We start from the raw sequence: 18,106 nt of genomic DNA on the forward strand, positions 1-18,106 counted from the left end.
CAGGGTGCCCAGAGAAGCTGTGGCTGCCCCATCCCTGGCAGGGTTCAAGGCCAGGTTGGACACAGGGCTTGGAACAAGCTGCTCCAGTAGAAGGGGTCCCTGCCCATGGCAGGGGTTGGAACTGGAGGAGCTTTAAGGTCCTTTCCAACCCAAACCAAACTGCCTATGAGCTCTGAGACTGTTCAAGGTCTTAATGAACCAGGATGATTCAAAACTCCTGTCATTATTTTCCATGCTTCTGTAGTAAGTCTTAATCTTACTGCAAAATAACTCACGAAACAAAACCCTCATTCCAGCTCGAAGACAGAAATCAGTTCTTTAAGTCCAATTTTCTCTCCTTCTATTTGGCCTCTGCCCACTTGAAGATGCCGCCAATCTCCACCTCCCTCTTATTTTGCAGTGAAATCCCTCAAGATCTTTCCATTAACACTGAAGAACTACCGAAGCGTGACCCTGAAACACCCCACTCACCAGCGCTTATCAAACAACCCATTTCTGGTTTGAGATAGTGACACAGGAGGGCAAGGTTTGCCTGTTATCTGACCAGAAGGATTTCTTTCCACACCACTGGGTACAGTTACTGCTTTGATTTCAACGAAGGAGGAAAAACCCATTCCTAATTCATGCTGAGGTAAGAGCAGTCAGGCCTTAATACCTCAGCTATTTCATTCTTTACCACAAGGCATTTAGGATTTTAGACCCTCCTGGCTGTTGAAACCCTTCAGTTAGAAGAATAAATTTCCCCCTTTCCTCCCAAGCAACATTAGTAAGTTACTTGCCTCCTTCTGCATTTCTCACCCAGTTGCTGTACTGTGGATGAAGGATACTGACACCTTCACATATATTCCAGATTTTCTCAGGAGATGAGAATGTCTTCCATCAGGTCGCTGCTTAAGATACATCTTCAGACAGCAACTCAGGCTCGGGTCTGGACTATTTCAGAGCTCATCTCCAAGAACAAAACTGCAAATGACCCACCGCAGCATCTGCATCCTCTAGAACATTACTTGCAATTCTTTAACAGAGAAATCTTTCTTTAAAATATAAAAGTGGCCAAAAAGCATTAAAACTCACTGAATCTGGCAAGTATAACTCATTCATTTTCAAGATGTCATGACAGCTCATCTGAGAGGTCAGGAACATACCATGATTTGTTAACCACTCACTTAATATATTACAGCAAGGCAAGCTGTCCCTACTCCAACCTTTTGTAACCTACAGCAGAACTGTCTGAGCCCAGTAGCAATCTGATATTAAAATAACTATACAATGTTTGAAGCTGATGCAGAAGTGAAAGATGCTCAGAAGATCCTTCAGCCCTTCTGTCATATTCCACACACTAGATGACAAGTGACTTGATGTGTCATATGAGTGGATGCGCTATTTTGCTTTTCCCCCCCCCCCCCCCCCCCATGCCTATCTAACTGGATTTTTCTTGGATAGAAATGGAGTAATAGATTACTCTCATACAAAACAAAATCCTTGTCCAGGATTTCCATCATTCAGCAATACTGCTGCTGCTTCAGAAAAAGGCCTCCCAGGAGTGAGAAAGGAAAGGCTTTGTGTGTGCTATAGGTGTTTGCCAGTTTCACAGGTGGGAATCCAGAATGTCATTCCAATAAGATGAATCATCTTCTAGGTTACACTTGTGTGACCCAGTGATTTAAGGATAAAATCATAAACTGAACCAGCAGGGTTTGCTGTCTGCATAGCAAAACAGTGGCTCTGGCAGATGCCTGAAGTATTTTTCATAGGTAAATGACCTCTCATCGTGTATTTTATCCCCAGTTCTCCTGCTTGAAATATTCTTTCTTCCTTCTGCACTCCTGTGCCCTCTTAGTCCATGTCCTGGATGCATTAGGCACTTCTCCCTCAGACATTAACTGGAGTTAAGGATGTTCCTTCAGAATTCAAACCAAGCTGGTTGAGATACTGATCAAAGTTTGAAAGAGCCAGGATATTTCAGTGTTTTAAATCTATTTCTAGGAAGAAACGTTAGAAACAGCCTTAAAGGCAGCAGAATTCTGCACTAATAAGCATGTGATATGAAAGACATCAGGTGAGAGTCACCCACAGCTGGGATACCTTTCTGCTTTCCTTATCCTCCTCATTACTGTGAAATAATTCAAGGCAAACACTTAGAAACACTGTGCAACAAAGAGAAAAAAGGCAATTATCTCCAACATCACTTTGGTGTGAACTCTCCCCCATATGCCCAAAAAACCCAAACCATCAACACTTCACAGCTTTCATCTTCTCTCCCGTCAAACAGAACTAATTTTTGCTGCCTTTTGCATAGTAAAAAATAACACCTCGCACAGAGTTCATGTATTTTTGCCTATTTCCCCAAACCAGGCCAGGAAACAATGCACTACCATATTAATATGTTCACAAACCCCATGTTCTTTCTTCTATAAGTATCACTTTGAAGTGTGTTAGGGTGAGGAAATGACTAACCCCAGATGAATGGGCCACTCCTCATACAGCCATGGTTGTTAGCTCAGGCAGATTTATGATAGCATTAGCAGTGGTGGTGTGAACCTGAGCAAAACCTTCCGGTCCATCCTAGCCTGGAGATGGAGCTCACCATTTACATACACGTCACATAAAGTCTGCCCTTCTGCTGGCTTTGACACCAGTGCCTTATGTTTCACTAGAAGCAATCCTGACAAAACCTGCAGGCCTTAAACATCCTTATCCAAAGAGGAGGCAACTTGAAGAGCTAAAATTGAGGGTTTGGAGCCTGCTGTGTTCTGATGTGTGTCAGCACTGACCACATCTCTCCAGCATGCCCTGTCTGCACTGAATAGCAATGACGGAACTCAGTACAGGCTCATCAATAGGTCTTTTAAATTCCTTTACTCTTAACACAAAAAACTGATGTATTTTCACACTTAGAGATAACCAGACCAAATCCTGCCCTTAACAGCCTCATTCTAACCATGAGGGAAACTGCTGGCGCTACCTCTTCACTGAGACTTACAAACTGTACTGGAAAACTGAAACCGTAGCCGAGAAACATACCCACGACACTTGTGGGATTCATTCTAACGGAAAAAGCATCCCAGCAAGGTAACATTAAGGAATCCCAAACAGGTGCTTAACAATTACAGCAGTAACACACCAGCTCTTTGAACACCACGACTAGCATCCAGTGAGAAGGAATAAAGCATAGCGGAGACTGTGAGGGAATAATCTGCCAAGACTGTCCCTACCTAAACAAAGAGATTTTTGTCTTCTTGCCAGGGTTGGTGACAGACAACAGCTACCCAAGAGACCACTTTTAGCAAGGCAAGGTTTCTTTTTCCTTTCCCAGCATGTCCCTAAATAACAACACTGTGCTCGCAATAGCCATCAATAGAGAAAAAGTTGCCCTGGGTTTGAAGTCTCGTAGGTCTTTGTGCTTAGCCCAAGTGATACCCTCAGCAAACCCTGGCACACAGCTGACCCTCAGTTCCAGGCCACCAACTTCCAGCTAAACCAATTGCAACATGCCCCTGCCCCCCATCCCCTAAAAGAGGTACTAGGGGTATGTATCTCAAGTCCAGAGGAGGCCACGAGGATGCTCAGGGGCTGCAGCACATCCCATATGGAGACAGGCTGAGAACATTGGGGCTGCTCAGCCTGGAGAAGAAAAGCTGCATGGAGACCTCAGAGTAGCTTCCAGTGTCTGAAGGGGCCTACAAGGATGCTGGAGAGGGACTCTTCATCAGGGACTGCAGCGACAGGACAAGGGGTGATGGGTTTAAACTGAAAGAGGAGAGAGGAGAAGCTGTGCTGCCCCATCCCTGGCAGTGTTCAAGGCCAGGTTGGACACGGGGGCTTGGAGCAAGCTGCTCTAGTGGAAGGGGTCCCTGCCTGTGGCAGGGGTTGGAACTGGATGATCTTATTCCAACCCAAACCATTCTGGCATTCTATGTTTCTTTTATCATAAGATACATATCTGATAAGTACACTCACAGCATGGCCACATCCATTTGCTCTAACGATGGTGAACTGCATTATGAGGGCAGTATCATGCCTCAGGAACATCATCACACGATTCTGCAAAGCAGCTGCATTTTACTCTGCTTTTCTCATAGCAACAGTCTAGTTTTCATCAGTTCCCGTCTCTCCTTGTTCACATGTGCCTCTAAATACTTCCTGCCTTGCTGGGGGTCACCAAAGCACACTAATTCCCTGTGAGCTCTGAAGGAGCGTCACTGACCTGTCTGTCAGGATACCAGCCACCAAGAGTTTCTTACAGTTCAGAGGGATGTCCACATGACTAGGGCAGAATTCTGCTTCTTTCAGCAAGAGTACTGTAAATAAAATTACCTTGTTATGTTTTCAAATTTACTTAATGTTATCCTCATCCCTGGTTTCATATCTAATGAGAAAGAAGCTATTGACAAAGCTGAACAATGCTGCGACAGCAGTTCCACACTCCTTGGGTCTGTGTCTACCTTAATCACAGACGAGCTGCAGGACCACACGATGCTTGTGTTGCACAGGATCAGTGAAGGTGAGTGGCTTTGGTCTCTGGTCTGTTGTGATTAATGAACTCAATGGCTGACAATTCATTACGGTATGAGAGCACACTTGTCCATGAGCCTGACCTTTTAACTCCTTACTTTCGCTCTGTTTCCATGATCGCTCTCACTACCTGGTCTGGTTACAGTGTTCAGGGGAACTCATGGTTTAGTTTAGCATTCAGACGTGTGTCTTCCTCAGCAAACTTCATACTTTGGATGAGCCAATCCCTATAGTTCCAGGAAGCTCCTACCTCACAAGGCGAATTTAGCATGAACAGGCACCAAAAGCTTTGGGTCTTTGGGTGTAACTGAGAACACCAACAAAAGATCGGTTGCGCTTGATGATCTTAAAGGTCTTTTCCAACCTATCTGAATCTATGACTCTCTGAAAAGGCTCCAGAAATGATAGAATTTGCTCAGTTGCTCAAAATCCGGGCAGACAACTGTCCATCAGCATTAGGGTATGTTAGAAGTAGAAAATGCACCGCATTTTTAGAACTGTTCATCCCTCCTCCACCTGCATCACATGGGGATTGCTGACACAGTGCCCCAGTAGGAAAACTGCAAATGAAAGTCCTCTGCCATCGCCTAGGAAAACCAAACAACACACAACCCAACGTGACAGCTCCACTGAACAAAATATATGAGAACTGTTACTTTCAGGCACACGTCTCCACAGGGAAGGAACTAAAAACTCAAATGGCTTTTTTTCTTCCCCTCAAGTATTAAAAATAGAAACTCTATGTCTTTCCACAGACCCAGACAGCGGTTTCAAACCTGCTTTTCTGTAACATCAGCCTCTCTCAAAGATCCTCCTGTAGACATATTCCCTATTAATTAGCAGTTTTGTGGCCATCTGTGAAAAGGGACAAGCAAGTATGTTTTGACTCATTTAAAATGAAGCTGAGGATTTAATTGCCTTTACTTCCAGTAGTAGCACTCATCCGTCTCTCTCTACATACACGTACACTCAATAAATAAAAGTAAGGCAAAACCATGCAAGTCAGTTCATTGACAGATGTGAAGACAGTTTGCTTTACAAAACTATAATTTACCATATGTTCAGGAAAAACAGCTACACAGTAATATGAATTGCATATCTTAGCAATAGCATCAAGCCTCCACAGAACAGAAATCCTTATGAGCAGCCTCTGGACACTTCATCTCTCTTTTTGGATCATTCATTGCTCCCAAACAGATGTACATCATTTGAGGTCAAGAATCAAAAGCATTTTTCAACAACCTGTGTTCCCTTGGAGCTGTCCCCTGGGCCACACATCCCTAGAGCTACAAGGTAAGTATTGCAGTCCCTCACAAATCGTGTAAAACCAACCAACCCCAGGCTGAACACCCAATACCCACCTCCATCGAGCCTTTCCAGTGTCTACACACTGCTAACAGGACATACCCACCCTCTCTTCTACAAGCTCACACGTCTACCACGTCTTACTAGGCCAACATTTGCACTCAGTCAAAATTCCTCCTGGTCCAGGGTGGCATCACTAACATATCTCTACATTTGTAATTCAAAATTACCTGGATTTATTACTTTATATACTTAAAAAGGAAGCAATCTTACCTACTTTTTTTAAACAGCTATCTGGCATTATGGCAAAGTACTATTACTAGTGGTCAACAGGTCTACAAAGAGGTAATGTAACACGAATTTCTGCTACGCGATCAGCTTTACAGAGGGAGTAAGCAGGGAGCAAGGGGAAGCAGAAGGGGATGTATCAGTAGCTGAGCAGCAGAGAAAGCCAAATCTTGTCTTAGAGAAGATGGAACATAATTACAGAGTATGAACGCCATCTCTCTGTGTGTAAGCACATTAAACACACATAGAAGGACACCACTCACGAACTGCTTATGCTTTCAAATGCCTGCAATATTCTGAGCCTTCTGACACAAGGATCCTGTTTGGATGTCACCATAGTCCTGTGCTGGCCGTGCCACAAGCCTTTCAGTTTGGCAGTGGAGAAGACAGCAACAAATGTCTTAAAAACCGTTTGTTCCCACAGTAACTGCTCTCCTGAAACAGAGAGGCTCCACAGACAACACTCCAGGGTCAAAGAATAAAGGCACTGCTGCTACTCGTGACTTTCCTCCTGAGAAACAACTCAAGATACTCAGTGAGTAAACCAAGTAAACCAAGATACAACTAAATAGTAAGTTGGCTAGAAACAAGGACCAGAAAGCCCTGCACCACCTGGCAGTGCTCCTCAAGGGGAGCACCACACACCATGTCCAGCCTTCCCCAGGGATACAACTTGGCACAATCAAATCCATTCTATTAAAAGTCATTCTGAAATATCAAATGTGGAGGAAAAAAAAAACCCATATGCTACCTTTTTCTTCTTTTAAGGATAAATTTGCATTTTCCTGACAACATAGTTCATATCTAAATGTATATATTTTAAGTTCACTGTTGTTATTTATGGTAATGATACTTGATTATGATGCATGATAGATTGAGATTACATATAAGGCAGAAGTTCTTCCCTGTGAGGGTGCTGAGGCGCTGGCACAGGGTGCCCAGAGAAGCTGTGGCTGCCCCATCCCTGGCAGGGTTCAAGGCCAGGTTGGACACAGGGGCTTGGAGCAAGCTGCTCTAGTGTGAGGTGTCCCTGCCCATGGCAGGGGTTGGAACTGGGTGAGCTTAAGGTCCTTTCCAACCCAAACTAGTCTGGGATTCCATGGTAACACATGTGCGCTCTCTGTGTATGTATACACATATGCTACGTACATATGTATGCAGGCATGTATATAGGTAATTTATAAGTCATTATATATTTATATTATTTATATGTTACTTATATTTTTATATATCACACTATATTATTTATTATATTATATATAATATGGATAATAGATTTTATTATGTATTATATACTAATAGTATATGTTATATTATTTATAAATTATATTATGTATTATATAAACATTATTATGTTTCTAATATTTAAATATTTATATTATTTATATATTTATATTATTTATATTATAAGACTATAATATAAATAAGTCATTCTTAAGCTCACCAAGTAGGAAGAGTTCACAGGTCTAAATGTAAATTCTTCCTTTCCCTCGACACCAACATCTGTGCTCCAGGGCAGCAGTTCTTGCATGCCCCTACCAAAGTGTGGTGACATAGCTCATGGAGCATGCTGAAGTCAAGACACCAAAAACCAGGGGCAGGGTGCAGAGGCAGTGCTATGACTCCAAACTGGATCCAGAAGTGAGCAAGCACCACGCTGCTGGATTTGTTGGTTAGACCCCAGTGGGAGGGAAGTGCTTACTGTGAGTACCTGCAACCCAATAGATGTGGGGTAGCTGCATACCCAGCCCATGTGGGTCTCAAGCATTTCCACACACAGTGACCATCTCCATTTCAAGATAATTCAGTTTCTTTTGCAAATAAAGAGAAGATTGATATTTCAAAGTCGACCTTGCTCATCACATTGTGACTGTGAGCCTCACTGGCCACAGTGGTGTTCAACAAGCCACCAGTTCTTTGACACAGCACTTAGTGCTATTCAAAGCGAGCAGAAGCTAGAACACACAAAGAGAAGGAAACATTACAGTTTTCTTCCTGCTCATCTACATCTGTCCCCATCAGGCTAATGGAAGTTTTACTGTTTATCCACAGGAGGTAAATTAGCCCAAGGGGGGGAAAAATTACCCTCCTATTAAAAATTTCCAGCCTATTTAAAGTAAAATTCGGCTGAAATCCCTTTGACATATGAATGTGCCTGTTACACATTGTCCCTATCACGGCAGCATTAGCATCTCAAAACCAATTGTCCTTAACACACTGCCTTTACTCAAGTAAAACCCAGTGACATCCTCCAAGGCAAAGAGACAGCGCTGTTTCCATTCCATACAGAAAATGTATGGATTACTTCACTTATTTCACTGGACTGTTTAAATACACACACATGAGTGTACATTTAAGCATACAGGCTATCTTTGTCCAGCCTATACTTAGCCACCTCAAAACCAAGATAAATCCACACAGTTCTTAAAGACTTCTCCTCTAGCAGGGATGAAGATAATGGAGTGATGTGTTTGAGCTTGGACTTGGCAAATCCCACCTATCTTCAACAGGAGTTTTAGGCAGTCAGGCACTGCCTACATCCTTCATGGAAAGAAAAAGGGATTCCCTGTGCTACCGAAAAACAGCAGTAGCTTTTCAGAATGCATCACTAGGTAGGTACTAAAATGAATGCAGTGTTAATGGTAAAGGACAAACAACATATAACATACCCTTTCCACTTGTTAGTGGGCAGTAACACATTAGAAGAATTGCCTTGTATTTACTTATTTCTGATGCTTTGGCAATTCACAGCCCCTGTCAATGCCATGCACAAATCTATGGGATCATCTGATGTCTGCAAAACGAGGACAAGAACAGGAACATGTAGCCACCAACTGTGTCAATAAGCGAGCACCTCAGCAATTAACAAGCATGTTACTTGGCCAGGGACTAATATGGATTTTTCTGGCACTCAGAACAAAAAGCTTTAGCTAGAAAACCTTCCAGGTTCCCAACAGATCCCACAGAATTCTTCTAAGACAGCTCTAGCTCACGCTAAGATCGATGCCTGAGACCTTATTGTACAGGCAAAATAGCATTGCTTTAACATAAAATTTTATGGGGGAAGAATGTCTATCAATAATTGAGCTCTGAACAGCTGCAAACGAAAAGGAGCCGTTTTGTTCCTCCCATGCTGAGGAAGGACCACAGCTCAAAGCTTCAGTATGTCAGAAGCAATCAAGACCCTACAAAACCCAGAGAGGTAAACTCTAATAGCGGACTACTTAGTCACCATTCCAGCAAACACGTACTGTGAACAGTCCTAATGCTTCCCAAGCAGCTGATCACAGGATGAAGGTGCTCAGATACACAGCTAGCTATAGGGTTAGAAATGTAAGGCTTTGGAAGTCAAACACAATTGTTTCCCTCAGACGTGACAGTGCTGCCAGAACACTGCTTTTTACAACTTGCTGAAAGGAAAGCCCATTTCAGAATTCAGAGCAGGTATCTATCAACATTCATCTTACATCGATTCCTCTCCTTTCCACCACATTTTCCCTTGTGGAAGAGTTTAGAGCAGGCACAACTCCAACATACCCCCATGTACATTCTCGATTTTATGAAGGCTATGTTCATTTAGTATACACAATACTGAATAATACCAGCTATGCTTGTCTAGCTACTATCATCAGCATAACCCAATGATCAGGATAGCCAAAAGTCAGGATATTTCCTATCAAACAGGCACCTTCACCAGGAAATACATTTGGAAGCCTGTTTTGTGCCTCACTGTCTAATGTACCTTCTCAGGAGAAAACCACAACATTTGCTCCAAGTTTTATATGAATTTCCCTTCTGCTACATGCCGTTTTATTAGGATGATGGGACTCTTAGCAATGGAAAAAGCCAGAACAACAAAACTAACAACTCTTATAACTGAAATATCCCAATCCCTGAGTGATCAAGAATGCTTCTTTATACTTCTCACAAACCTTCTGCCTGCTTAACTCTGCACATGCACTCTCAGTATGCAATTTCAGTGTTGCTGTAAAATGACACATTAGAATCAGAGCTTCACGTTTCTATCGTAACAGGCACTGTACTGCTAATTGACTTTCATTATAGATTTGGTTTTAATTTTCTGCTTTGAAAGGATTGATTTTTTTTCTCCTCTGGACATAATACTGCCATACAAAAGCTTCCCTCCTTCTCCATAGAATTACATGCTCTTGCACATATAAAGTAGACTTCTTTTTCCTTATTTTGGTTCAAATTCCACCTTACCTAGAAAAACATGAACGTTGGCCACCATATGGCTCTTCATTCCAAGTAGCTCTCAAGGCACTTTGAGTGCAGATACTCCTCTGAAGTGACAACATGGCCAAAAGCTGGACAGCTTGGCAATATGCATCCCTTGTGACAAGGAAATGCAAGGCAGAGGTACCCAAGGCCAGTATCACCCCAGCTGCCTCAGCATCTGGCTGCATGCTCAGCCCACAGTGGAGTTTCTGGCCTCCAGAGCACTAATGGTGTCCCTCCCAACCAATATGCTCCTGGACCTCTTCTCACTCACCAACTCACTTGTTTAACACATATGGCTCGCAGACACACAGAGATTTCGCCACCTACCAAATGGAGGCACAAAGATTGTCTGTGCCCACGATGGGCCATTAATTTTTAACACTTCAGGCCTTACACATTTTACAGTTTACTTACAAGAGAATATGGAAAGGATACTGACAGAAAATTGCTTCAAAAATGACTGAATTTTTGCTAGTCACAGCAATACTCTGACCTGTAATTTTCAAGCTAACCAGTAAGAAATACCTATATTGCCACCAAAAATACTTTAAGCTGCATAATAACGTTTGACATGATTCCAGATGTTCTTATGATATCAGTATTCAAGACATGCAGCTAGCTGACACTGTGTGTAAGGGATAGAATCTCAAATACTTACAGCCAATCATCATCATGGCAACAGCAAAGATTTTCTCCCCATCTGTAGTCGGAGCGATGTTCCCAAATCCAACACTGGTGAGGCTGGTCATTGTAAAATACAACGAGGAGATGTAGACTGAATCCTTGCTTGGCCCACCTTCCCACTTCCCAAAGCCCGATGCGTTAAAGCGGTAAGGTGTTCCTATTGACATCCCCAGCTGATAGAGCCAGCTCTCAGTTCGGATCGTGTTTGTATCCTCATCGATAACTTCATAGTCTCCTATGCTGTACCAAATGCAGGCCAACCAGTGTGCTGCGAGACCAAACACACACACCAACAGGACCAGGACCGCTGCTCCGTATTCAATGTAGTGGTCCAACTTCCGAGCCACACGACCCAGACGAAGCAGCCTGACCACTTTAAGTGAACTGAAGAGGCTACTGATGCCCTAGAAGGACAAAGCACAGTGACCATTAGAATCTCATTTAAAGCAACAGCATTCATACCTGCAAATTCCAAAGACACAAGGGGATCCATACCAAACAGATGGTCACCAGATTAACACCTGAGAGACCGACACATGAAAAGGTTAGTGGCTCTTCTCAGGGATGGATATATGCACTCTTGTCTCCGTTCACTGTCATTTCTCAACTCCACTTTCAAGAGTATTTGAATAGGTCTACAAATACACTTGTAAAGCCTTCAAATGACAGGCTGCTTATTGCACATCCAGTTGTGCAAGTAGACCATCCCTGAGGATTCTGATGCTATTTTAGGCTGACTGAAAAAAAAATGTGGCAGTCACCGATCATTAAACCACACAAATCTAATGTGGAGCGGAACATGACCAGGCACCTATTGAATTCACTCCAGCATCTGGAGTCACAAACCAGTTACTTATGATCCTGGGCAACACACATCCTCTTGTGTCTCAGATATAAAACAGTTTGCAGTACTTATCTCAGACATACCAGGAAGATAAATAAAGAAGGCCAAAAAAACACTGGCAGCACCTGGCAACTCAAGTTTTTTCAGTGTAACAGGACATTGCCTAGGACTTTACTTTCATATATAAGAACTCACACACTGATAATCAGTCCTCTGACACTTCTCGCATGGACTACACAAAGCTTAACTAAATTCAAATGCCTCACTAACTAATCTCCACATCCTACTCTTCTTACGATAGCTTTGGTATCAATGTAGTATTTCTGTGCTGGTACTATGATGGCTCCCAGAAACCAGAATTAAGCCAGCATGCAGGATTTGGGATTGTGAACTTTTAGATTTGCGATTCCATGCGTAATAAGCTAAAAAACTGGAGCATGAGATGATATGAATGGCCTTCCATAAAAATCCTTCTTTTTCCCTGCTCCCTCTTATCAAGACTGTTTCATACATAGAAGTCTGATTAAAATTTAAGCAGACTGGTTTAATGAGTATTTCTGGAAACGCATAATTGCATACTTCTGGTCACCAGCTTTTACTGGAAGTTTCTTTACTCCTGCATAAATATGACCGATTCAGTATCTCAGGCTGGTTCAGCGCACTAGAAGAGATGTTTTATTAAGTAATTACATAAAGCGTATTGACTCATGTTCCCTGGGACTGCAGCACTGTATTTCCCCTTTATTTCATTAATTTGTCATGATTACGTTGACTCATTTTCAGAGACAGATGTAATTTGTTACCTGGGAACGCACTATCAATTCATATTAAGTATTTGGACAGGATCTAACACAACCTGGAAGAGAGGAGTAAAAAAGGAAGAACAAAAAGAGCAGCCTTGCTTTAAATCATCGATAGGTTTGGAAAGATCTGGAAGAGACCACATGATCTGTTCTTTCAATGCCAAACATGTCAAGTCACTGATGCAAAACTTCCTTCACAAAGGAAAGAGTTAATTCCCATTTCCAATTCATTCCATAGCCAGCTCTGGTTTGCAAGCAGTAAAGCAAAGCCTTGATGCCAAGGCAGAGAAGATGACACAGAAGGGAAAGGCCCTCATTTCCAGGGGAGAGAAAGCAGGTGCTTTTGAACACTCAGTATGGAGAGGAAAAGCAAAGGGGAAAGCACAACAAACCATAACATTAGGGACTGTAGTGATAGGACAAGGGGTAACAGGCTCAAAATTAAAACAGGGGAAGTTTAGATTTGATACAAGGAGGAAGTTCTTTATTGTAAGGGTGGTGAGGCACTGGAATGGGTTGCCCAGGGAGGTTGTGAATGCTCCATCCCTGGTGGTGTTCAAGGCCAGCTTGGACAGAGCCTTGGGTACCATGGTTTAGTGTGAGGTGTCCCTGCCCATGGCAGGGGGTTGGAACTAGGTGATCTTAAGGTCCTTTCCATCCCTAACTATTCTATGATAACTGTATTTTAGAACTGGATATGAAAGCCCATAAGTGACAAGATGGATAGTCTCTAGATTCTAGAAATCCACATTCTGACATTACAACACAGCCTCTGGCTGTTTCCTCAGGAGCAGCGCTCATTTCTCGCCTTCCTTTCTGCAAACTTCAGCAGCAGAACAATAGTGTTCTGTATTTTGAAAAGCCTCCAGTCAAGGCCTGCTTTCAGATTCAGTCTCAAAGCAGAAAGATTCAGGAAGGATTAAAAGGTTGGAATTTGGTTAACTCTTAATTGAAAATAAAAAAGAAGAATTACAAATAATGGGGGGGGGGGGGGGGATATCACAGGAGAATTTAGATATGAAAAAGGGGAATGCAAAATAAATCATCTGAAATCAGATTTCAAACATCTCAGGCAAACTGCTTCACTGGTTCTCCTCATTTGTCTTGGGAAACTCCCAAAGCTAAGAAATTGTGTAAAAACATGTAAAATGGGATAAAACTGCACCACTTGGGAGAAAGCGAGTCTACCAAATTCAGGCCAGAGGTAGAGAGAAGTAAGGCTTTTGTACAGAAAGAACTTGCTTATTTATAAGGAAATGCAACCTATTTATAAGGAAACTTGCTATTTATAAGGAAATACAACCTTGATTTGGTTGTGTTGAATGGCTGCATTGAAGATGCAGGTTAGTCACAATATTTCACCGGATGCATTGCCAATAAGGAGGCTAAAGCTTCAGAATAAGCTTTGTAAAGAAAACCCCAAACCTTTCTTTTCCTTTCAGCATTAACAGTATTTCCTATTTGATTTACTCAGAGGAAAGGATTTGTCTGTTCTAAATGGATCAGTATCGAGGGAAATAAAAGGCCCAGGGAAAGAATTATTCATGTAACTCCCCAAAATGACTAAGTGACAGAATTTCAAATGGGTATAAACAATGGAAACTTAATAGACTGTTCAAAGCTGATACAGTAGAGAAAACTCGGATCATTCTCCAGTACTTTAACCAGTACTCTGGCGCTAAATTTAGCAAGTAATATTTTAATACAAGAATAGATCTGCTGCATTCAAAATGGACATTTTTAGATTGCCACTTCCCCAACCAGAACTGTACTTTGAGGTTACTGTCCATTGCCATGCTCTTATCAGTGCAGGTTATTTTCATGCTTTTATCATACAGATGGCAGCATGATGTCATCCACAAAAGCCTGAACTCAATTTACTCTTCTTGATGTGTGTCCCACCCTCTTAGCTCTGCTACTCCTACAACCTCTGAGAGACAGATTTAGAGACACCCAGAGCTTCTTCTGCCCGAAGCGAATACGAACCCCAGTTCACAGAGCTAGAAATGGCACTGCACTCCCTAACAGGCACCCCCGATGCTCTGCTCTAAAGGATCACCATAAGGAGTATCTTTTAAACCCACTAATCCTTGTCCTTCATCAGGGACTGCAGCCGTAGGACAAGGGGTGATGGGTTCAGACTGAAACAGGGCAAGCTCAGGTTAGATCTAAGGCAGAAGCTCTTCCCTGTGAGGGTGCTGAGGCGCTGGCACAGGGTGCCCAGAGAAACTGTGGCTGCCCCATCCCTGGCAGTGCTCAAGGCCAGGTTGGACACAGGGGCTTGGAGCAACCTGCTCTAGTGGAAGGGGTCCCTGCCTATGGCAGGGGGTTGGAACTGGAAGAGCTTTAAGGTCCTTTCCAACCCAAACCAGTCTGGGGTGCTATGATTCTGTGATTGTGTGGCAGTCAGGAAAAGGGCAAGACTAAGTAATACCCCACAAAACTCTGCCTCATTTGCTCAGACACAGCTCCATCTACTAGCACTCTATTCAACAGAAACCTTCCCCTGAGGGTATGCAGAAGCTGAGAAATGTGTTATACGGCTAGGGTAGACAAACAGTACATTTTTAACTACGTTTTGTTACAGAGAGAACTTGTGTGTAACACTTCAATCTGCAGCACTTGGTCAACTGTGGCAGAAAATGCCTAATTCCCCATAAGCTTACATGAATGGCACTAAATAAAGATTCTGCTGCTGATACCTGCATATAGTTGTTGAGAAGTATTTAACAGGATGGCAGGTTTACTCTCGTTGCAGTGACGCCTGATGCATAGAAACAGAAGGGTCTGTAGCAAGCCCCCTCCAAACCAAAGGGCAAGCTCAGAGCACTGAAAGCCAGAAGAAACAGCTCTCTGTTTGCTGATGGAGCAAACCTGAATGTCAAAAGCCCTTAAACTAATAAATACAACCACCAATGCAATCTTTGCAGAGTGGAACTGCACCTCAAACTCAACAGCAAAAGAGAGCAGCCTCAGTCCTAGAGGAAAGGAGGACCCACATTTTATATTCAATGAGAATGCTTCGTAAGCTTGCCCATGAAACTAACTTCCATGTATAAGGTGTCATTAGACCTACTCACTAGGTACTCCACATCTTTTTTGTATCTCCTTGTTAGACCTGGTCTACTGTCAGGGCAGCCCTTGGCTCACACTGGTATCGCAGCCATGTAAGTCATCTCCTTTCCAAACACAGGAGCCAGGATAATCATGTTTTGGCTCTAGCTTCACACCTAACAACAGAACATTAGTGCCATTACTTCCACATCCATAAGAACTGATGGAGAAGAGACACTGTGATGAAGTACTTTGTGAAGTGTTTCAAAAACGTAAGAGCTGTAAGCAGAGACATGAGTAGCTACTTGTGTTATGTTCCCCGGGACCAGTGACAGTGGACACTGCAGTTCTAATGCTGTACATACAAAAACCGTTTGCTGCTGTTTAGTTACTATGCAAAATCAAATTCAACTCAATTCGTGGAATAATAAAATCCTACCTAGAAAAAGCAAAATACAAATTGTTTCAAGAAGAGTAATAAAAATTAACTACAGCCCTCCCACACAAGTGAGACTCCATTTTCCCTTCCAAACGAGATGTAGGATGAAGAACTGAAATGCAACCTTCACCCCACCTCCTTCATCTGTAGCAGCACTCCCGCTTCAGTAACTAATTCAGTCTGCATCACAGTATGCACTTTTTAGGTCCTTATTTACTTTCCACATATACAGATAGAAAATACACCTAACCCAAGCATTAAGATTGTCTCTCTGCTCAAAGGAAGGATAATTTACTTCCCTCTTCCTATCTGTTTTTAAGAAGAGAAATATCTGGTACTAGCACGAATCTGTTCTACGTTTTCCAGCACTTTCCTCTCGTATGGAACTTCTGAAGTTCAGGCTTCATCCCAATTAAAGGGAGATGCAGGAGACTAAAAGCGAACCATTAAGAGAATGAGAATGAAACCGATCAAAAAAAGAAGTTAATTATTTATCCAAAAAGGGAGGCAAGGAACCGAATGCATCGCAACGAGGAGCCAGGCAAGAGCCGTGGCCAGCGCTGCTGAAGCCTGGCTCAGCCTGTCTGCAGCAACACGGCACCGTGTCAGATCATCGTTAGGTCTCCTCATTTCTGTTATGTGCCTCTTCTGATTGCCTTCATTAGGCCTGAGAACATGACCTTTCCTACAGATCGCCGTATTTAGCAGCCAACAGATGAGGTAACGTTATCCGCGCAGGTCAAAAATCAATATCCAAACCCTCTGGTTGCTGCTGTGGTTTTTCAGCACTGAAGAAAGCAGACCTCTAGGCTCACAAAGCTTATTTCAGTCAGACATCTGCAAGCTTCGCTGGAATCGAAGGCAAAACAGCCATAACTCATGAATAAGAGCACAGGGGGTGACGAGAGATGGAAAGCCTCAGCTTTCATTTGTGAATCTATGCCTGTGTTTCTCTCACACACACATGAGCACCCAAAACCCCAGAAATCCAGGAAGCAAACTCTTGCTTTTATTAACTTTGAGAGGAAGAATGAGGAGCCAGAGAACACGTAAGTAATCTGAACAAATCCCACTTTCCACAGCATCCACTATAAAATTTGCTCCTGACAGACAGCAATCTGCTTCCCAATGCTTCTGGTTCAAAGAAGCTTTTCACTTATCTTGAAGAGGCAAATACCCAAATAAGATTTAGTGCTACTGGCATCTAATACCACTACATCTTTCCTATTCTAATCCCACCCCTAATACGAAATACACTATAAAGCAACCATTTAGCTACTCAAATACCCTCTGCTGTCTCATCTGACTTTGTGCCTCATATCAATACAAGTATGCTGAATGAGGGGCAAAAAGAACAGAGTAACTGATCCCTGCCTCTGAAACACGCTTCCCTTTATATGCAGCGCAAGTATCAATCTAACAGCAGCTTTCTGAAGTAATTCAGAATCCAACTTATTCAATTAGCTCTCCTTCCTGGACAAAGGCTATCACCATACATTATCACAAAAAAATGGAATTGTTTTAATTTTTAGCCTTATACAGACTGAATAGCTTATGGAGACTACTGTTCTCTCTTTAATAGTATGATAAATCAGGTCATGCTTTCCAAAGCTTGAAGAAGGAGCCCTGAAATCCAGTAACAACCTTACTTATCTGTGACTTAACAAGAAGCCTAATCTGACCAGCAGTAGTGCAGAAGAGGAGATGGTATCTTAACAGCCACAGCAGAACCTACAGAGTAGGTGGGTGATGGACAGGAACAGAGCGATGCATCCTCTTCTGGTATTCTTTTGGAAGGGGCTATCCATCAGCAGACAGCATAGATGCGTCTGAGCCAAGGTATATGAGGCTGGGCAAGACCAGGGAAGCAAGCAGAATTTAAATGAACTAAACACCTTAAGCAGGTTTACAGCAGAGGAGAGAATTCCACCC

The 18,106-nt window shown here is 42.7% G+C and overlaps 1 protein-coding gene across 2 annotated transcripts in view; it reads right to left on the reverse strand.

Annotated features, from left to right (window-relative positions):
- Window positions 1–18,106, reverse strand: part of KCNH1 (potassium voltage-gated channel subfamily H member 1) — a 180,102-nt gene that overhangs the window by 116,021 nt on the left and 45,975 nt on the right. For both annotated transcript variants that reach the window (XM_061348332.1, XM_061348331.1), the window contains exon 7: window positions 11,009–11,438. In XM_061348332.1, coding sequence (XP_061204316.1) covers window positions 11,009–11,438 — 430 coding nt within the window. The remainder of the gene's footprint in view (window positions 1–11,008; window positions 11,439–18,106) is intronic.

The sequence above is a fragment of the Neopsephotus bourkii genome, unplaced genomic scaffold, assembly GCF_033783945.1.
Source record: "Neopsephotus bourkii isolate Nb327-2 ecotype Australia unplaced genomic scaffold, CSIRO-AGI_Nbou_v1 NB_354, whole genome shotgun sequence".
Lineage (NCBI taxonomy): Eukaryota > Metazoa > Chordata > Aves > Psittaciformes > Psittacidae > Neopsephotus > Neopsephotus bourkii.